The 22,011-nt window shown below is 32.7% G+C and overlaps 2 protein-coding genes across 3 annotated transcripts; both read left to right on the top strand.

The window, feature by feature from the left end:
• Positions 1-5,088: 5,088 nt before the first annotated feature.
• On the top strand, positions 5,089-10,697 carry LOC122586958 (DEAD-box ATP-dependent RNA helicase 10). Of its 2 annotated transcripts, XM_043759002.1 has the most exons (14): positions 5,089-5,194; positions 5,277-5,437; positions 5,528-5,669; positions 5,752-5,821; positions 5,972-6,034; positions 6,201-6,275; positions 8,330-8,449; positions 9,087-9,128; positions 9,217-9,291; positions 9,364-9,510; positions 9,588-9,725; positions 9,804-9,915; positions 10,243-10,331; positions 10,418-10,697. In XM_043759002.1, the coding sequence occupies exons 2-14, from the start codon at positions 5,296-5,298 to the stop codon at positions 10,535-10,537; spliced, it is 1,335 nt and encodes a 444-aa protein (XP_043614937.1). In that variant the 5' UTR covers positions 5,089-5,194; positions 5,277-5,295; the 3' UTR covers positions 10,538-10,697. The 2 variants fall into 2 exon arrangements, with proteins under 2 accessions (XP_043614937.1, XP_043614938.1); XM_043759003.1 differs by having other exon boundaries at positions 5,116-5,437.
• An 8,136-nt stretch (positions 10,698-18,833) lies between these two features.
• On the top strand, positions 18,834-22,003 carry LOC122588767 (RING-box protein 1a-like). The gene is made up of 5 exons (XM_043760960.1): positions 18,834-19,042; positions 19,136-19,186; positions 19,334-19,393; positions 21,618-21,689; positions 21,779-22,003. Exons 1-5 carry the CDS (start codon positions 18,928-18,930, stop codon positions 21,814-21,816), a joined length of 336 nt encoding a protein of 111 aa, XP_043616895.1. The 5' UTR covers positions 18,834-18,927; the 3' UTR covers positions 21,817-22,003.
• Positions 22,004-22,011: the final 8 nt, after the last annotated feature.

The following is a 22,011-nucleotide window of genomic DNA, read 5'->3' as shown; positions in this document are numbered from 1 at the left end:
GATTGAAACCCTTGTTCCTACAAAAACCACCAACACTTTAATGTTATCTTTGCACTTATGTAAGATGTTGTATGCTTGAAAGTACACACGGAAAATGGATACGGTACCATGAAGGGCGGATGTATAGTTCTATGTGGTATTTATCTATGTCCATGGACACACATTGCATGGTCAAAAAGTTCAAAGACTATATGATAATATAATTGTTATGGACCCATCTTAAGCTCAATATCATATAAAGTAATTTTAATAGTTTGCCCTTTTAGCCCAAACTACTAATTTCTCAACAGGCCGCATTAGAGTATCAGAAATATAATCGATAGAGAATAATAAATATTCTCAAAGCTAAAGGCTTCCAAGTTGTTTTCTTATATATATGGATTTGTTTATGTAGATCCAAATTGGATCATCCAATCCGACTCATCCCCTTCCACGTTTCTTTTATGTTCAATTTGTTATCAGGCACGTGTGATTTCTGATGTTAGATCTGTCACTAGGTACCATACTACCATATGGTACCAAGTTGGAAAATCGGGTTAGGTTGATAGTTTGATACCCATTTCAATTCCTTTTCATTTTTCAATCACTTAGAAGTCAAACCTGTCCCTTTCAATCTTTGTTTTGTATTTATTTTATTACAGTACTATTTAATAAAACTATGAAATTTAAATTTTAAAAATTAAATATAAGATGGAAGATGACGAGAGATGCATTTCTTATTAAAGATATATAAAAGATGGAAGATGAATGAAAGATGACTGTGTAAAAAAAGACGGAGTATGAAAAATGAAAAACGGAGATGAATGCATACCCGGCCTTCCCAAACGATCGAGCTTCAGAAGTTTGTTCAAATTAAAGTACTTACACACTAAAAGGTTTCCTTATGACTTCACTGGTCTGGTTTTTAGCTTTTAAAACATCCTATGCGGCTATGCATGTTCTTGTTCGTTTCGGATTTCTTTGATTTTCTAAAATGGATTGAATAGGAGTGAAAATGAGAAGTTAGTCCACAACCTTTGGTAGCCACTATTTTTTTTATTATTTTTTTTTTTTTTGAAATGTTAGGTAAAACATGCAGTATCTATGTTAGGTAAAACATGCAGTACCTAAAGCATGAGGGGATATGTAAAATTTAGAGGGAGGTTATGTAAAATTCAGGGGGGGCCTATGTATGTTTATCAAGTTCAAAGATTTAATTTGTAACTTTTTTTAAAGTGGCAGTACCTAAGCTTAGATAAAGTCTGCAGTACAAGTCATTTTACCATTTTTTTTTATAGATTAATATATGCTTAAATAATAAGTTGATTAAAAAGAAGTGATAAAAAATGAAAATGTATTGCCAATGGGGTTGGTGGCCCATTAGTAAGGTCTTTGACCTTGGGAGGATCCACTTGGGTTTGAGTTTCACTTCCCACATTTGTGGAGTGGATTAATTGGGGGTTTTGCAAGAGTCCTGGTTTCCATGCATAGGTGTAATTTAGTAGTAGCAGTAGAATAGAATGTAGTTCAAAAAAAATAAAATGAAAATGTATTATTAATACAGGTGTATCAATTTCAAATCAGTTTTAAGAGTGGCGAATTAAATTTGATGCTAAAAAGTAGAAGCAAAAGCTAAACCGTCATAGAGCTCACCATAAGAATCCCTTAGACTGTAGTCTACGAACCTGGGCGAATAATGCCTCCTATGTTAGTGTCTTTATATATAAGGTTTTACGGTAGTTTTTTAGGTAGGCATGCCCTCGTTCTAATTTTTGGATGTCCTCAATTTAACAAGCCTTTACTGTGATTAATATTGTTATGGACTTCATTTTGTATGTCGAATTACTGATAATTTGGGTTTCACTTGCTGAGTTTTTTTTACAAATAAGTGAATAACATTAAAATAATTAGCTGAAATCTAAAATTCCAAACAATAATTTTTTGTTTTCACAACATCCAAATTGACTATGGGCACCAAACAGTAAATTTTTGTTTTCACAGCATCTTACACATTTTTATATTGTTGTCTCGGGTAGCATAAAAGTTATTAGAGTTAATTACAGAAATTGTCCTTGTCGTGGACCTCTACTTGCCGTTTTCGTCCCTAACTTTTAAAAATTACAATTTTGGTCCAAAAATGTTTGCTCCATCAACACTTTTAGTCCAAATGACTAACGGACGTTTAAAAACCCATCATGTGACTTGCACGTGATGGATATATTCGTCTATTCAATTGTTCATGGACCAAAAGTGTAAAAACCTAAAATTTGATTTAATTCTTAATACATACGTTTATGTATATAATCATCATCATTAACTAATACAAACAGATTTTCATCACCATCAAATCCAAATCTTATGAGATTTCTTCAATCTCATTAACACTTATATATATATATATATCCAGTTCTTTATCTTTTTTCTTTTTTATCATCAAAAGAAGATTGTTGGGAACCGTTGCAGGAATCTATTTTTCCAAAACAGAAAGAAAATTTATATATATATATATATGTAAATATACAGACAAATAATTTTATGCATAGCAGAAATACAAACTCCACCATATATTTGTATATACGGGTATTTATATTACCTTGATGCCATTAGAAGAAAAAGATGGGTGGATGAAAAATCCTAATACAAAACAAGGGATGATGAAAAATATAAGAATAATAATAAGTCGGATGCACGACGTAACTCAGATCTAGCGAGGATTTGGTCAAATGAATTCGCTCCAACATCAGATCTAGTGACTTGCACGATGGCGATAGATAAATGGTGGCAAGCGTAACTCAGTGAAGGGTGGCCGTTGGAATTAAAGGTGGGGCAACCATACCTTCCGATCTCTCTCTCTCTCTCACACACACACTATATATATATACATATATATATAGGGGTGAGTTATTTTGAGAACCACTAAAAAAAAAGAACGCGAGAACCAAATCTCAGCCCTCCATTCATCAAGATCAGGAAGGGCATGTTTGTCATTATTAAAAAAAAGTTGTCCAGCACTCTCTTTTTCTCTCCTCTTATTAAATCAAAAAATATTTAAATCATTAAAACATTTTTATCTCACAAATCGTACATCGTTAGACGGAAAAAAAAGTATGGGTAGTCTTGAAATTTCGTCCTATTTCATTAGAGATGCGATTCGATATACTTTTGACGAATTTTTAAATTTCGTTTTTTTTTCCATCACGTTCATCCTACACATGTGTAAGTACAACCTACACATGTGTAGGAAAGACCTAGAAGTAGTGAGTTGTATAACATGCCCATGCGTAAGTACAACCTCCCCATGGGTAAGTATAACCTACACATGGGTAAGTTACTTATAAAGTTCAAAAAAGATGAGGACGCATTGTAAAACCCTAAATGCTAAACCCTAAAGCTTAATTTCTAATCCAAGGGGGAAGCTACTTTCTAAAAACCTTGGAAAATCTAAACCTTAAATGTTAAACCCTAAAAACTAAAACGGATGAAGGTTCCCACTCTAGGGTTTAGGGTTTGGCTAACCCTCGACCTTCAAACCCTAAACCCTAAAGCTTAATTGCTAATCCGAGGGGGACGCTACATTCTAAAAACCCTGAAAAATTTAAACCTAAATGCTAAACCCTAAAAACCTAAAAAGGATGAGGGTTCACATTCTAGGGTTTAGGGTTTGAAGCCCGAGGATTACGGCTAACCCTCGACCTTCAAAACCCTAAACCCTAGAGCGAGATGTATTAGGGGTAAGTACAACTTGCCCATGGGTAAGTACAACTTACACATGTGTAAGATGAACGTGATGGAAAAAAAAACGAAATTTAAAAAGTCGTCAAAAGTATATCGAATCGCATCTCTAATGAAAGAGGATGAATAACTAAGACTACCCATGCTTTTCTTTTCGTCTAACAATTTACGGTTTGTGAGATAAAAGTTTTTTAGTGAATTAGATATAATTATATTAAAGTAAGAGAGAGAAAAAAAAAAGAGTTGACGAAAATAGTCCTCTAGTGTTGAGAGGAGTTTTTTTATTTTTAATCTTGTCCATCAATTTTCTTTTATCCAAGGGTGTAGAGGAGTTCTTGAGTTTTTTTTTTTAGGAGTTCTCAAATAATCCCTCCTCTATATATATATATATATATACGATATATATATATGTCAGAGATGGTCACCATGTCGGGTAGATCTTGAACTAGGTGTTTCTACATAATTTTCATTTGTTTTACCAAATAGATATATATTTTGAGATTCCAGGGGATAATTTTTTTTGGATATTATTTATTTTGTGTATATGGTCTATGAAAGAACGAAAACAAGGAAATATGACTCAATTGACTTCTACTCGTATTAGTTAATCTGTATATCACGTGAAGTACCAAAAATGCATCTTGTCAGAATAAAGCATCTTTGATTTGTTAATTTATTGTTATTAAGTTTTATTTATATTTTGACATTCAACTTGTTAGGTTTTTGAAATTTAGATCAAGTTTGAGTATTTGATTTGAAAGGGTTAGATTGATGATGAATGTAATGAAGATTTGGAAAAAGTATTGTTGATCTGTTGTTTATTGTTGTAGATATAAATATAAATTTTGGATCAGATTCTTTGGTTTCAAAATTTGGAAAACAAGATCGAGATGATAAGGATGATAAAAGGTTTATAATTAATTACATTTTTGGTCCTTAAAGATTCAGAGTTAATTACGCTTTTGGTCCTATGATAAGAAACAAGACTATTATACCCATCACGTGCAAGTCACATGATGGGTTTTTAAACGTCCGTTAATCATCTGGACTAAAAGTGTTCATGGAGCAAACTTTTTTGGACCAAAACTGTAATTTTTAAAAGCTAGGGACGAAAGTTGTAAGTGCCTGTACACGACAGGGACGATTTTTATAATTAACTCAAGTTATTAACATAGAGTTTTAAACATCGCTGCATAGGTAGGTATTGACCGAACCGGGCAAGATAAATGGTTTAGGGATATGTGTTTGGGCCGAATCCAATAGTTTTTTTGGCCATATTTCGTTTGATCCAACATATAAGGCGCGCACCCTCACAAACACACTCAGACGTCCCTTCGAGCTTACGTTTTAGGTTTCAAGTATTTATTTATAAATAAACTGTTGCTTTTTTACCCTCACAGCCTTCCTTCAGCCTTTTTTATTTTTTTCTAGTTCTCATAGATTTTGCCCTAATTTAATCTTTTCAAAACCTTACTCTGTTACGGTCAGCTATTCCTCTTTAGCCCTAAATTCGTATATTTATTTGGATTAAGAACTTATATTATTTATGGAAATTCATTCATCAGATTGAAAAGAGAAGAAAAAATGGAAGAAGAGAGAGGAGGAGGAGAAGTGAAATCATTTAAAGAATTGGGAGTAATTGAAGAATTAGTTGAAGCCTGTGATAGTTTAGGCTGGAAAAATCCTTCCAAAATCCAAGCTGATGCTATTCCTCATGCCCTCCAAGGTTTCCTTTCTTATAAGTATATATTTATTGTTTATCTTGCATATCTGTATCTATAATTGTTGCGTATAATGAATATATATGTATGTATAGGTAAGGATTTGATTGGGTTAGCACAGACTGGTTCTGGGAAAACCGGTGCATTTGCTCTGCCAATACTTCAGTCATTATGGGAAGCTCAACTTCAAGATCGAGCTGCTCCTGCCTTCTTTGCTTTAGTTCTGTCTCCAACTAGGTATGCACTTTTTCATTTGTATATATCTAGTTAATTATTCTTTTTTATGCGGTTTTAAATGTAATGTTTTTCATTTTTGTAGGGAACTTGCTATTCAGATATCTGAGCAGTTTGAGGCTTTAGGTTCTCGCATTCGTGTGAAGTCTGCTGTGGTGAGCCATTACTCGTATGCATTAGTAAAAGTCATGTTTTCAAATTTACATTTTGTGACCAAAAAGGGTCAATTTAGTTTGTTTGAGGTCTCGGAATTGTCCCTGTCGGCAATAAGAGTAGCTGATATGTTTTATTTGTCATTTTTGTAGCTTGTTGGAGGGGTAGATATGGTACAGCAGAGTATTCTGCTAGGCAAACGACCACATATCATTGTAAGCTTTATTTGCTATTGATCCATATTTAGTTTTCGTCCAGATTTATTTTCCCACATACTGGTTAGCCTTGTCGAATGACTATATAAGTATCCAAACTTTTGTTCACTAGACCCTACGTGTATTGTTCGCTTGGTACGTCTTATATATATTTCTATTGGTTCAGGTTGCAACTCCTGGACGTCTTGTGGATCATTTGTCCAATACCAAAGGATTTTCTCTTCGTTCTATTAAGTACTTGGTAAGAACTTGACATACTGTATATATGTTTTGTCTTGGTAAATTGGTTTCTGTTAGGAATAAAACTGCACACACACACACAATAGGAACCAGAAAAATAACAAGAATGAAGGACACGAGAGATTTAACGTGGTATCTCACACTAAACTGTGTGAACTAATCCACGGGCTGCAACTAGAATGTTTTATTAAAGCTTTTTGCCTCTCACTCTCGTGATGAGGAATTACAAGTACATAACAATATATTTATAATAGACAGATCAGGGTTAGTGACTTAATCTCCAAGTTACCTAGCAACCAGGCCTAAATTAATTAAGGGGCCTGTTGTGTCTTAAGCTGTAAGGCCCGCTGCCTTAGCAGCCTTCTAAACTAGGCTGGCCTATCAAGTCTCCATAAACCCAACAGGTTTCATGGTTAGCTTAAGTTCTGTGTTGCTTGAGGATGGTATATTATTTTGTCTTGGTTGTTAAAAGCATGCCTAGGCTCAGAGACTTGCCTGCTTAAACCATGGTTTTTTTCTTGTTCATGCGAGTTATATTTAAGGCACTAATCTAGGTGTAGTGCTTTGGTTACCCTAAACACATTCTTCCCCAAACACATTTACCAAGGCATACTATCAAATTTTACCACAAATATATTAAACTTGTAAAGTTCTAAAAGTCAGCTAAAATTGAAGTTGGTATATCAATTGTTTTAAGACTACATAATCACTTTATTAAGATGAATTAGAATTTATTTTGAAAAAAAGTTTTTGATCTTATTTGATACTTCAAATAAAAATATAGAATTTATATGTACAAAAATTGTTCACAGGTCATCCAACTTACCGAACCAGATCTATTTGTAGTTTGCACTCATAGTGCAAAAAATCTCGTTAACCCTTGCACTCAAATAACCCTGTTTATGCACATGGAGATTAAAAACTTTACATGTTTAGATAGGTTAACCTAGCTGCCCAATCCACCCATATTGCCACACCTAGAAGGTTAGATAGTAGAAAGTAAAAAGTTTGATTGATGAAATTGTTTAGCTCACCAAAAACAGGCTCTACTAAAATTTGAATATATTTTGTATGATAGAAGATGTAGCAGCCCACGCTTTGATGTTGACTTAAAAGCAATACATAAACAAAAAAGAACTAAAACACAACATATCAGGACCAACAGGTATTCTTTAGTTATAAGCTTAAGACCACTCCAGTTATCGGTAGGAACATATGACTAACAACACAGATACTTGTTAGTTGTAAGTTCGAATTTTTCCTGCCAACATGACATTTTAATTAGCTTATAAGTTCTTGTGTGTAATATAAATAAGTATAAGAATGATATGTTTAGGGAAAAGGCAGTAGGAACTCATATGCCATTTCAAGCCTTTAATGACTGTTGCTTCTACATAGGATACACATATTAAGCTTAGGTTTGTATGTTTTAGGTCTTATTTTTAACGGGTCAATTGGAAAATTGAATAGAATTTTAAAAAGTCAAATAGCTACAAAATAAGTTGAATTATAAATTTGTAACTTAATTTATTAACCGCGTGAATATTTATTTCTTTAACCGATTCTATCATTATCACGTTAATCTAACTTTTGTACTCATTTGACAATAACTATTTTTTAGATAACTAAAATTATTAGCACTTTTTTTTGTCAGGTTGAAATCACCCACTCAATTTTGACGTATACAACTTTTTGATTTGATTCTATTTAATGATTTAAAGAATTTAACTTATGTACTCACTTGACAATAACTAATTTTTTAGAATTAAAATTTTAAGCAATATTTGTCAGGTTGAAATGACCCACTCTATTTTGACGTATACAACTTTTTGAGTTGTCTCTATTTAATGATCAACAAAATAATTACTTATACACGCACTCATTTTTGTATCCGCTTTCTTTCATGCGCTTCACATACATGTTGCCAGAGTTTATGCCTGTGGCTTGTGCCCATGCTACACCTTAGTGTATCTTGAAGAACTTTGATTTCTCTTTGATTATGTTGTTGACTTTATGTTATAAACAAACTTAATCATACATCACTTGCCATAACAGGTCCTAGACGAGGCTGATCGGTTGTTAAATGAGGATTTTGAGAAATCACTTGATGATATTCTTAATGCCATTCCTCGTGAACGGCGAACATACTTGTTTTCTGCTACCATGACTAAAAAGGTATGAACCATGTACCGTGTGTTTTAAAACCTCGTCCACATGGTTAGGTTTTGAGACATCATCTTCATAGCTGTCAAAGGTGTGCTTCCCTTGCACCTAGGTGCAAAAAGAAGGGGAGTCCCATCCTTAAGGCCTGATATCCTTGACCCAAGGCCCACTAATTGTATGAAACGCAGTTTACAATTTTCAATATAAATAAACCCTTCGTTCTAGAGAAAAAATTCACGTATATTATGGGGATATCACAATAAATTCTTTGTTCTAAAATTCAATGGGTGTATATCATTATCATCATTCATCAACTATACTTCATTCAATTAAAGGTAAGGTTTCTTCTATTTTTATATTATTAAGACTCTTCTGCTATTTTATATACCCTCTTTAGTTGAAATTTATTTCATTATTATTTGTTAGAGACACTAAAATTGTATATACCCTTCTGCGCTTTTTTTCTTTCCGGCCCGTGCGCCTCTTGTCTAGGCCCCATTTCGGGTCATTGCGCTTTGAGTTCGCTTTCGCCTTTGACAACTATGATTATCTTAAACGAAAATTACCCTTGTTGGTAGAGTTCTTCTGTCAGTCTATGTCCATCAGGAGCAAGAGAAGTTTATATTGCTGATATGTCTGAACATTGCAGGTGCAAAAGCTGCAGAGAGCATGCTTAAGAAATCCTGTCAAGGTAAAGAAAAAGAATACTAATACAAAATGTTCAGTTGTTCCAACTTCTGAGTATTTTTTGTGTTAATTTATTCTTAATATTTTGTCAGATTGAATCAGCGTCCAAATATTCTACAGTTGACACCTTGAAGCAGCAATTTCGTTTTGTACCGGCTAAGCATAAGGTTTGTGACCAGATACTAGAATACAGTTGTATCTTTACCGTGTTTCTAAATATAAAAACTTTATGTCCACAGGACTGCTATCTTGTGTATATCATGAATGAAAAGTCTGGAAGTACGTCAATGGTTTTCACGCGCACGTGTGAAGCCACCCGTCTTTTAGCTTTGATGCTTCGGAATCTTGGGTACCGGGCTATTCCTATATCTGGACAGATGTCCCAGGTACGGTTTTGACTTTTTAAAAGTGTTACTTTCTGCTCTCATTTTTTTTTTCTAATCTGTAAACATCGTCAATTCAGGATAAAAGACTGGGTGCCTTGACTAGATTTAAGTCCGGAGAATGTAATATTCTTATATGTACCGATGTTGCTAGCAGAGGCCTTGATATTCCGTCAGTTGATGTGGTCATTAACTATGATATCCCCACGAACTCAAAGGTAAATATGGCACTATGATCTTTTGTAGAATGCTGTTGACACTTGGATTGTTTGCTGAATTGTTATATGGGATTTCAGGATTATATCCACCGAGTAGGAAGAACTGCTCGTGCGGGGAGATCCGGGGTTGCTATATCATTGGTGAATCAATACGAGCTGGAGTGGTATATCCAGATTGAGAAACTTATCGGTAAGACTGCTAGTATATATGATATTTTCAACCCGATTTATTTGGGTTTTGTTGCATCTTTAAGTGGTAAAATTAAAGAGAATGGCTTGAAAATTTTGTTCAAATATCACTCTGTGTCTATTTTAATGCATAATACTTGGATCACTTTTCCAAAAATGTTATCATTGATGTAAGTTATGGGCCATAAAAGATGCCTGCTTCTGACCTTGACCTTTTTTGACCCAACTTGTTGACTTCACAACTTTTACCCACTACTAAAGCCTATTTGCATGGAAGTTATGGCTGGTATGTCTAAACTTTGACGACTTTCATCATTGATTGGTTCAGGAAAAAAGTTGCCAGAATTTCCAGCCCAAGAAGAGGAAGTTTTGCTATTCTTGGAACGAGTCTCAGAAGCCAAACGCTTATCAGTCATGGTAAAAAATTGAGCTGTTTTTGATTTTCAGAGTGCGTAGCTTTTTAAGGTGTTTATTAAGTTTGTCTTTATCTATGACTTTTGTAGAAAATGAAGGAAACGGGAGGCCATAAAAGAAAAAGAGGGGGTGATGGAGAGGAAGAGGTCGAAAAGTTTCACGGGAAGAACAAGAAGTTGTCAAATAACAAGTCAAGTCGACGACGATAAGTGAAGATCATGCATCAGAATTTTGGTTTTATCTTTTGCCTTTCCCTTTTCTTTAGTTCAGTTGGCTGTGTAAATTTAAAAAGTTTATGAATTCCTGCAACTGATTTAGGATCTTAACAACTGTTAAGCCCGTTCCATTTTATTCTGAATATTTTTATAACTGTGTTTTTATTCAATTTGAGTTCACTGCTCACAGGCAAAGCAAACCACTTCTAAGTTTCTCTTATCAATTTGAGTTTAACACACTAATAATTTGTTTTTTGTAGCTTTAGAAGCAAGATACCCATGTGACGTAACGAACGGGAACTTAACAAATTGGGTGCAGAGATAATAATATAAACATTTACATTCACTGAAGAGAGTAATCAAATCAAGAAAAAACGATAAACTCTTAATAATTGAAACACAAACTTCGTTATTTACTTATGTTTCTTTATTGCCAAAATATACCTTGGTAAAATAAAAATGACCTAAAATCACACTCCTTGGTGATTTTTTTTAACGGCACACTCCTAAGTGATTTACATAAGTGATTTTTGAAAGATTTTTGTTGGAAGTTTTTTCTTACAATAATTATAATAGAAACCAAAAAGTGGTTTAATCCATTATATGTGCCTATGTGGAGATATTGGTTAAAGGTCCGATCTTTACACTTTATAAGGTTTGATGCCTTTTGTTTTTTAGATATAGAACATGAGAGCCATCTCTGGTCTTTAACTTAAATAGGGACACCTGTCTAAATTTCAATTTCTTTCATACACCATCGTCGACAGTTTTGGGATGAATACGGGGTGTTAGTTGTTTTGTTTAGGTCATTCTCATTCACAACTCAACCCAACAATAATATTTATTAAATAACTACTTTTTTTCTCTATCTATCCAACCCAAGTAAAAACAATTTTTATACTCCTATTAAAAACCCAACCAAAATCTATTTTTTACTATTAAATCACAATTTTTATCTTTAAGTTCCGTTTGATACATATATAATTGTGACTGCATCTATTGTACGGGGTTTTATGCGGTTTCTATTTGTTGTTTTTATTGAACCCGAAACAAACTTAGAGATAATTTACGTATAGTCAAAAGTTTATCCCTTTAATATAAACCTTTAAGTTGTGAGTAGACAATTTACGTATACGTTAGTCATAAGAAATTTCTTTTGATATACACCTTTAAGTTGTGAGTTGGTTTGTATTTGAACTTCCTTATCTGCCTTTGTTATTATTAGCTTAATTCACCCCATGTTGATGGCTTAATAGCCTAGTGGCATCTTGATGGTGGTATAAAGCCTAATAATCATAAGGTCATGGGTTCGAAACCCAAGGGGTCTTCTCATATTTATTGAGTTTTCTCCTGAATTAGTTTATTGACATTAATTGCCTAGTAAATATTTGATCAGGTGGTACCCTCGTGGTATGATAATACTCCACAGTCAATGATCTAAATTTGCCAATTAAAAAAAAAAAACTAATTCACCGTATGACGAGTATGGACAGCACTTAATAAAAAGTAAACTAACCGCTAACAATGAATATATATATATATACTATACTTTTTGATGAAGCGAATAATATTACTATATTAGTTAGAAGATGATATAATTGATAAAATATTTTTTTTTCCATGTAGATTCACAAAATGGGTCGTTATAGTGTTAAAGTAAAGTGCAAGATAGAAGTTTACTTCTTGTAAAAAGTTTATGAACTTAAATCTCCATTAATTAGTTGACAAACTCCATAACTGCTTAGACTGATAAAACGTTTCAAACTCAATTTCTACCCAGATCATTTGTTGGTTTCACAAGCCCTCTACACACAAATACACTAATTTATGTAGATATGCGAATCACATGAAAGAATATGAAAGTCTCCGTATTTAATAATGGAAAGGATACAATGAAATAAAACGAAAACTAATCCTATTTATTGCAAAACAAAGCAAGTAAATTCTAAACCATTAGCTCTTATTTTCTAGTAGCCCACTATCAAATCTGATGTATATGAAATTCATCCAAACCACCATGCACGTTTCTAATTTACTGGCATATAAATTGGTCAAATACTACCGAATCAAATTGAGACCAACACTGTCTTGATAACCCATTTTTCTGACCCGTGCCCATGACCTAGTAATGTAAGTATGTAACCAACGAACAAACCCATGACGTGTGACTCGATAACGTGCTAACGCGTAACCTGTGAACAAACCCAATTAAGGAAACCGATCGATTAACCTAAAATCATCATCTGTTAATACTTTTTTTTTCAAGAGAAACACCTTCATATCAAAAATCCATATAATTTTCACCTTATATATATAAAAACCAACAGCAATCGACTGTGCATCTAGACTTGTTCCACAACCTGATAGAAATTAATATATTATTTTCCTTCTTTGGGTAAGCCACGATTCTATCTATTTCGCATCTATATTTCCATTCGAATCGGGTAATTGAGATTGTAACAATGATTATGGCAATAGTGATCTCAGTTTATATCTAAGATACCACCAGCGTTTTTGAAATAGTTAGATGACAAGGTAGCATTTGATTTATTGTTTGGAGCCATTGTTTTTTTATTTTCAAAGTGGATATTTTGATAAAGCTTATGAATATTGAGTAGAATTATGCAAATAAATGTGGTATTTATGAAAATGTGGTTTATATAGTTGAATGTTTATGAAAAAATTAGAGGGAAATTGTGCATATGAAATTCAAAAGTCCAAAATAATTCAATTATCAGTTACCAGGATATGAAAACGTGTGTTGGTTAAGTATGTTATATTGTTTTGTTTTACATATACACAATAAAAGATAAAGATCAATTTATGAGCACATGTTGTTATATAGTAACTAACTAAAAGATATAATCCACCTAAAAAGGATGGATTTATGCGGTTGTGATTTATTAATTTGTTAATCGGATGGACTAAATTAAATTTGGAAGTTCACTAATTATATATAATAGTTTTTCTCTCTTCTGAGATATGAACCGCGCATTTTTTTCTTTCCTACATAAATCATTTTATACCTCTAATTCAATCAAAATATTTTATATAAAAAACCGTACATCGTTAAATTATAAAAATTATATGGGTGTTTTTAAAATTTCATGCTCTTTCATTAGAGAGGTCATTCGATATACTTTCGACGAATTTTTAAATATGAGGGTGGAGCCCGTACGGCTTAGGGTGGAGACCGTCAAGTAAATCACCCCATCACCGTCGCCACCGTCAATACATCACCACCCCGCCATCACCTGCATCATTGTCGCAACGTGCGAGTACATTTCTCTCGTACACAACAAAGACTAAAGAGTAGTTCTCTAAAAATTGAATTATTATCATCAACAAAAAAAAAATCTCTAACAATCGTTGTATTCATACATAAACCAAGCACCCTGCCAGCTCAACCATATATGTTCGTCTTTTAGATCACGCCAAAGACTACAACATCTCCCCATATTAACAATACGATATTCCTAATCTCCCATCGGCCCAAAATACGTCATCTTGCTCATTTCCGTACTATCAAGCGGGTATCTTTTGAAGCTCTAAACCATTAGCCTAATTTTTGTCTTTTTCTAATGTCATCTTGTTCATTTCAGCTCAAAACGAATTTTTTTGGCAAATAAAGTCAAACTTCAACTTATGTAATCTTGTCATTATAGATTCCCAAAATTATCGTATTTTTTTTTATTAAATTAAAAATAAGCATGACATATATGAAATGATATGACCCTACTTTTTTTACTTATATAAATAATACTCCTAAATAATTACTCGTATATACCTTATGTTTGAATTTAAATATGTGTTAATGTTGATTTGACATTTTAGATATGATCATAAGTTCATAACTCTATCATATTTCATGGGAGATATGTTTAAACATTATACACAAAAATTTCATATAACTAATATATATATATAAATGAAGGGAAAATGATAAATCTTTTTAAAATTTGTCTAAAAATCTTAAGAAAAAGACATGTGCTATCCACTAATTATCTTTCCTAATCTTGCCCTCTGATTTTTAAAATTAATCATTACCCATAATGAAGTTATAAATAATTAAATATAATGAGTCATGTCGCTTTTAATTTAAAGTCATATTCGTAAACTTAATTATATGTGACCTTATTGGCCGAAGTGCCGAACTCATCTAATGTAGCTTATTCAAACATAATGAATTTTTTATTTTAATAAACTTTCTAACGTATGTTTCTCTCTAGAAAGTTTCTTTAAATCTGAGATCCAAAGATCTCATTCTGAAATCGAAAGCTATTCTCTCCGGCTTAGCTTCTTTTTGTCAACGAGAAATTTCAAGGGTTAGTGTTAAGTCGGAGGTATTTCGGGAATAGGTAGTAAAGATCCTCTAACGTTGAAAACAACTTTATAAGTAAGTTGAAGGATTTTGACCGTTGAATAAAAAAAAAAAAATTAAGATTCGATTCTTGATACCATCTTTAGATAAGAATAAGAGTGTCTACATTTTACCTCTTCATACCTTAGCTACTTATACCCGAATTTAATCAAATGTCGTTATTGTTGTTGTTGTATTATAGTAGTTATTAGCTATGAGCATATACCACCTTATTTACATTATCTACTTATTTATTTAGCATATATAGGAAATAGAAAATTATTTACACTGTATACTCGTATAATGTAGTTCTTTGAATCATATAATATCATCATGTTTCTATAAGCACAAATAACACAAAAGATTAAAACTTACATGACTCATTATTATTCTACATTTCTACCTATCTCCTTTTTTTTTTTAAAGGTGAATTTCGTTAGAAACTTCGTGTCGCGATTCGATAGTGGGGGGTGTAGCATACGTTGTTTTAGCCGGTTCCGCACTAGAGAGCTCACTCGAAGTAAAAAATGTATATTTCAAATACCTGATGGGGGAAAACCCCCTACTAATCTACCTGAAGACACGACAATTAATAGGGATAAACCCTACCCTCTCAGACTTGAACCTGGGTATACCCAAGTCAAACCTCATAAAGGGACTTAATTGCTATGTCTTTATTGATTACAATTAATGTTTCAAAAGTAACGTATTAATGAATTAATTTACAAAAACAACCCTTTAACTTCTAAATTAAATACATGACTTACAAAACCAACTTAATTAATATAAGATTGATATTATTGATCAATATATTGGATTTTTATTCGATCTGTCTTTAAACTAGAACAAACGGTGATCATATCGATCGATCAAGTAGACGAATTAAAGCTGTTTTGATGGGGTGTCCCATGTATGTACGTCTTGTATGTATATTTGCTAACGACTTCGCCCGACATATGGCACATGACAATCATTTTTTATGTGAGTTGGCTCTGTTATTCCTTTTGATGATTCCCTAATTAAGGTACAGCAAAATATTATCATCACCATCACGACAGATATAAAAACCTTACAAAAAAAGACAACATACAAAATTCTTTTATTTTTTTAAAAAAAGAGAAAACTAAAATCCCATATATTAAAAAAGATAACGAGAGCCGGCCAACGCCCAGATTATAATTTCCCTACTGTATAAATTTTGACACATCCTATCACAGAAATCAGCTGGATGCCTGACTTTGATCATGTTTAACAAAAATATATTATAGACTTACAATAGCCTCGACAAAAAAACACTTGCTTGCACCAATTAATTGAAAATATAATATATGTATATATATGCAGTATTCATCCTTTTGTAGAACCTTTTGAGTAGGATCCAAATCATCATAGTGATATATAATTAAAAGCGAATCTGTCCATACATATATATATATATATATAATAATAATACTTTTATTAGATATTATTCAATGAATGTGTAAATTAAAACAAATTAAGTATTGCTATCACAAGACACATCTATCAAACCCTTGAAACACGGCATACAAATTCTGTTTTAATTATATAAAAACAAGGTTAGATCATTCCACTACTGAAAAAGATAACGAGAAACTCTAGATTATAACTACGTACGTAATACATGTCGGAATATGAAACACACAGCCTAGCTACCTAATATAATTAATATTTAAATCATCTAACACCCAAAACTATAACTCTAAATAACAAATTATGACGTAATACTACACCAACTCGACTAGCCAGACCTATACATCGGCGGCGTACCTAGCTAATGTCTATAAATTAGTTGAATCGATCGATCGAGCGTTTGCTGTTTTGAAACTAATTTAATACACGATGATGATGATAGGAAGAAACAGTTAATTAATTAAATGTATATAAGAAGATGACAAATAGTACGTAAATCCATATATATCATATGTATAATAATTTGATTTGATTTAAGGAATACGTACATGAAATTAAGGAAGATGATACGAGTAATTAAAATTAGTGGAAGGTGTTGAATTGAAGACCCATAACAGGAACAGCAAAAGAGGACTCTAACATGAGCCTTTGTTGAAAGGTTTCAAAAGTCCCACCGGCTGCGATTATATCTTTTAAAACCGAATAGTAATACTCTTTTAGCTTCTTCAAGGTGCATGCCTTTTTTACTCTCATCCAATTGGTCCGTATTCGTCTATATATCTTCACTACTACTAGCAACTGATGCCTCCTTTTCCCCCCCAGTCTCACTGTTTGCACCTTCCTCTTCTTCTTCTTCATACGTAAAGGCCGCCGCCATATACTTCTCTTGTTGTGCTGGTGGTATATTTCATCATCCATCTCAATGACACGATCGCTGTGATCGATATCATTGACTGTTTTATTAAGGATTGATGAAGCCATACGTTTCTGATGAAATTCTCCAGTGGCCGGCCGGGTAGTTTTTAAGGAATTAATGATCTGATCAGATGTGGCCGGTTATTTATCTGCAAATGGATGGATGATTTATAGGATGTGAAGTTTTGGTTGGTTAATTTATAACGCATTTCCTTTCTTCTCACATGGGGACCGCTTAGCCTGTATTATCGTGGGCCCTAAGTACATCAGCCCCTGGTTCCACCACGTCATCCTTTTCTTTCTAATTTTTGTGAACCCGTATTTTCAAATTTGATTTTGGACCCACCTTACATGATCAACAAACCAATAAGAGTATAGTGATCTCTATTTATATGTGTGACTATGTTTTTTCTAAAGGTATGTATCAATTATGTTGTTTTAATTGAATTTTTGTTAGACAACCTTTTCATCTTTAATACCACGCTGGAGAAAACCTCCGATTAATAATTGAGATAAAACCATGCCTTTTTTATAAGACTCGAATCTGAGTCTTGAATGATTGAGAGACTTGCGTGAATAACTTATACTATTGAGCTAATTGCTCGTTGATAGCTATTGGTGTGTATGCTAAAAAGATATTAATATGTACAAATTAATATGAATTTATGTTAGAGTTATACATAATGTAATTTAAATTTAAAGTGGATAATATATCGAAGCATTATCAGTTGTCCATCGTAATTACGTAACCAACATGAAAAAGGATAAATCATGGAGCATCAACATATTTAAACCTGTTAATTTTTGCGTTTATGTTGTATAAGACTATTAGATTTTAGACCCGTATCAAATACACGAGTTTACATTGTTATAAAGATTAGATTATTATCAAAGTTTAAGTATATGCAAGCTAAAAAGTCTTATTAACTCAAAAGAAAAATAGTCAAAAAATAATCCTGAAAGATTTAAAGAACGTAAATAAAAATAAAGTAAGTATTTAGTGAGGGTAAAAAGTGTAGATTATTGATGGAATAAAAAAACGTGTGAATGAGTGAGATTTTTTCTACAAACATTAATATAAACATAATATACTAATATATTTGGATAATGGTTATTAGGATTTTTAATTTATAATTAAATTAAAGGGTTTGCTAGTGTTTAAGGTGCATGAATTATTTGTACATTTACCATGAAAATCAGGGGGTGGACTTTTAACATGAAAAGTACAAGTTGTTTAATGCACGTTAAATACAGCCATTTACTATTTCCCTTAAATTAATAATGACATTATCAATTTCTAATTTGATAAAAGTAAAAGTTATGATTAGTTAATAAGCGGGTGAGTTGTTTTTAGACAAGGTGTATAATTTATTGATTTGTGAGAATCATAACGCCGAAACGGTCAAACGGCTTAAGAAGGCCCAAACATATGAATATATGGTATTTCAACATCCCATGAGACAAGCCCACCTTGGGATGTTAAAATATTTGGACTATGACCCAATGGCAAGTCTTATCGATGAAGGAATACTTAAGGGACCAAATATATAATATTATAAATAAATAAATAAAGTAGCGAAACGGCTGAAACCCCAAAAATAAGAAGTCCCCAAATCGATCACAAAGTTATTGTTTTTCAGAGGAGACTTTTGAGAGTAAAAGTTGGGAGGGAGAAAAGATGAGTACGGAGGTAACGATGGTTCCAGCCGGTGACGCAGCAGCAGGACCTTCTTCAAAGAAGCCACGACGTTTTGAGATAAAAAAATGGAATGCTGTTTCTCTTTGGGCTTGGGGTCAGTCGTCACCGCATTCCTAACCCTATATGTATTTAGGGATTTGTTTTTATCACCTTTTTTTTTTTTAATTAATTTTAATTTGTGCTGCAGATATCGTTGTTGACAATTGCGCCATCTGTAGAAATCATATTATGGATCTATGTTAGTTTTCCTCTCTTTGTATATTAATAATTAGTTTCAGTCTTTTATATTTTTTGGTTATATAATATAATAATTAACAATAATAATACGAGTATGTATTATAATGCTCCTCCGTATAATATAATGTGTTGTTTGATTTTAATTTAGGCATCGAGTGTCAAGCGAATCAGGCTAGCGCTACCAGCGAAGAATGCACCGTTGCTTGGGGTATGTAAACCCTTGTTTTATTATTCTTGTTTATTTTAAGCAAATACAAATAAAGTAAATGTTATGTATGGTATGCCGCGCTTTAGTTGTGCTACAATCATATAATTTTATGTATATTCTGTATGTGTGGTTTATTAGTGAGATCATCAGTATGGCAAGTTGATGAATTATTATTACTTTGTTTTTCACTAATCTGGTTTGACACCATTAAATTGTCTAGCTGGAGTTTTAAAAAAAAAACTAATATGAAATTTGTAGCCGATTAGCAAGATGGGAAGCTAGTAGACATATTTAAATCATTCTATGTATATCAGTATATGTTTTGGATGATCAGACACGATTACAAATTGGTTTAGTATTAAGTCTTTGATGACTAAATGTTAGTTTTGTAAGCCTGGGAAACCAGAGATGGAGTAACTGACGTACTCAAGCTCTTTATTGTTAAATGTATCTGGTTCTTAATTTGCACATATAGGGAATGATGTTGTTATGCATTGCTGCGCATTTAAAACGCAGATGACTTGTTTACTATATTAGTGGATTTTTGCAATAGGATACTCCTAGTAAATGTACATATGTTTTTATTTTTGGTTTATAGTTGTTATATTTTTGGCGGGGCTGAAAGGCACGGGCAGTTGATTTGACCGAACATATGCATGCCAACCACTCAACTGTTTGCACCCTTTAATTTTAGAATTACTGATGTTATTACGGCATTACATATTCTATGTACCATCTGTATTTGATGTTAGATGCTTATGTTTTGTTTATTGGTATGGGTGTGACATTCTGATCAAGGAGAACCACTTGCTCATATGTGCTGTTTAAGTAACTAAGTTGATGTGTTAAAGTTGAGAATAACGGGTCATTAATGGGATAAAATACAGGTCATCAAGTTTTTGTTTCTCTTGATTTCTTAAATAGAAATCCTGTGCAACCACGGATGAAAAGGAACATGTTTTTACATATTACAAGATATAAGAAAGTTATTTACTTCTGTAATAGACTAACTGAAACTCTTGATTATCAAATGTTTGTAAGAGTGGTTTGTTTTTCATTTGGCCCAGATGCTAGGGTTATTTAAATGACAAAATAGGATTGATAGATTAGAATGTGATACTGCTTGTATAAGTATTAAGACTTATGCAAGGGTATTGTGAGGACTATCCTAGTAACTTAATTTGTGGTTTTCTATATATTAGTTATCTTGTAAATTTTTCCTGAAGGTTGTAGGAAGTTCATTTGATTAAAGATATGCATGCCACCCTAGGTAGACTGCTTATGAAACAGCCACAACATTCTATTCTAGTTATATCTTGAAAGCACCGATTGTGGACATATAACTTTTCATTATGGAGTATGAACTACCATGGAGTATCTGTTTCTCTAAATTGTGAGCGAACACAACCATGGATGAGTGGAATATGTTTTGTATATTTTAGGATTTAAGAACGATATGTAGCTGCGTTATATGCCGTTCACTCACTTTTTTCCCACCGCCTCTTTGCACTCTTGTTGCATATATGCTTTATATGCTTACGCGACAGTATTTTTTTGGTTATGCCTTTTATCCTGCTATATGGGTTAGTTGGTGCTAACATTGTGCATGGTAGTAAAACTCGGTCGAGGACTCAACTTGGTCTTGGCGGCCAAGTGGGGCGAGTCGGCCTGTCTTGGACTACATTCTAGGTCAACAGGGTAAAATCTCGGGTTAACGCAGGTGAAACTCATCTGACTCGAGTTATAGATGGTCATTTAATTTTATTTTTTTTAAAAAATAAACTTTTAGTAAGTTTATCACTGTATCTTCTAATTCTTGTTTTATTACCAAGTTATTGTTTGTGTTTGTCACTAGTTTTTTCTGTTAATATGTTAATCTATCTGATAATTTTTAAACTTTTAACTTTTGTAGTATTGTATTCATGTTTATGAATAATTAAATTTGAACTTTGATGTATTATGTTAATGTTTCTAAACAGTTATGTTTAAGTTATAAGTTTCTAGTATATTTCTAATTTTGCATTACTTATAGTTTCAAAAGTTTATATATAAAAATTCCAATCCTGGTACCGTCGAGCCCAAGACTTCAAGTTGCTAGTTTTGAACCTTGTTATTGTGTATTTCCTTTGATATGTGTCAAACTACAGTTGCATATTTTTGCATGTGCTATCATAGTATCCTTCTCTATGTCCTTGTATTAATATGGATTATTATGCTCTTACAGGTGTCTGCAACCATGCATTCCACTTCCACTGCATTAGCCGTTGGCTGAAAACCCGTCAAGTTTGCCCTCTAGGTACACAACTGCTTTACAACCATAATGTTCCCTGTATGTTAAAATCTTTGCAACATAGTGTTAAATATTTGCTCCTTTTGTTTCTCCAGATAACAGCGAGTGGGAATTCCAAAAATATGGTCACTAGAGATTGGCACTAGGAAGGAATGTTGTTACTGAGGAAACATGGATCAAGAGAGTGTTTGTTGATTTTGTTATTCTCTTGTAATGTCTTGTGCACTTTTTTAACTTGTACCAGAGATTGTGAGATTGCTTTATGTTCAAAAAATTATTAGATCTTTCGTTTATAACACAATGGATGAAAATCAATAGAATGCTGATT

Source organism: Erigeron canadensis, chromosome 2 (assembly GCF_010389155.1).
Source record: "Erigeron canadensis isolate Cc75 chromosome 2, C_canadensis_v1, whole genome shotgun sequence".
Lineage (NCBI taxonomy): Eukaryota > Viridiplantae > Streptophyta > Magnoliopsida > Asterales > Asteraceae > Erigeron > Erigeron canadensis.
The sequence above is the reverse complement of the archived record's forward strand: the minus strand, read 5'-3'. Positions and strand labels throughout refer to the sequence as shown.

What these genes read in the sequence shown, in the direction of transcription:
- LOC122586958 (XM_043759002.1), top strand. Translation starts at nt 5,296, where the DNA reads ATGGAAGAAGAGAGAGGAGGAGGAGAAGTGAAATCATTTAAAGAATTG. An exon ending in TATTCCTCATGCCCTCCAAG is followed by an intron (nt 5,438 to 5,527) that starts GTTTCCTTTCTT and finishes ATGTATGTATAG; the next exon opens with GTAAGGATTTGATTGGGTTA. An exon ending in TTAGTTCTGTCTCCAACTAG is followed by an intron (nt 5,670 to 5,751) that starts GTATGCACTTTT and finishes TCATTTTTGTAG; the next exon opens with GGAACTTGCTATTCAGATAT.
- LOC122588767 (XM_043760960.1), top strand. Translation starts at nt 18,928, where the DNA reads ATGAGTACGGAGGTAACGATGGTTCCAGCCGGTGACGCAGCAGCAGGA. An exon ending in AAATCATATTATGGATCTAT is followed by an intron (nt 19,187 to 19,333) that starts GTTAGTTTTCCT and finishes ATTTTAATTTAG; the next exon opens with GCATCGAGTGTCAAGCGAAT. An exon ending in CCGTCAAGTTTGCCCTCTAG is followed by an intron (nt 21,690 to 21,778) that starts GTACACAACTGC and finishes TTGTTTCTCCAG; the next exon opens with ATAACAGCGAGTGGGAATTC.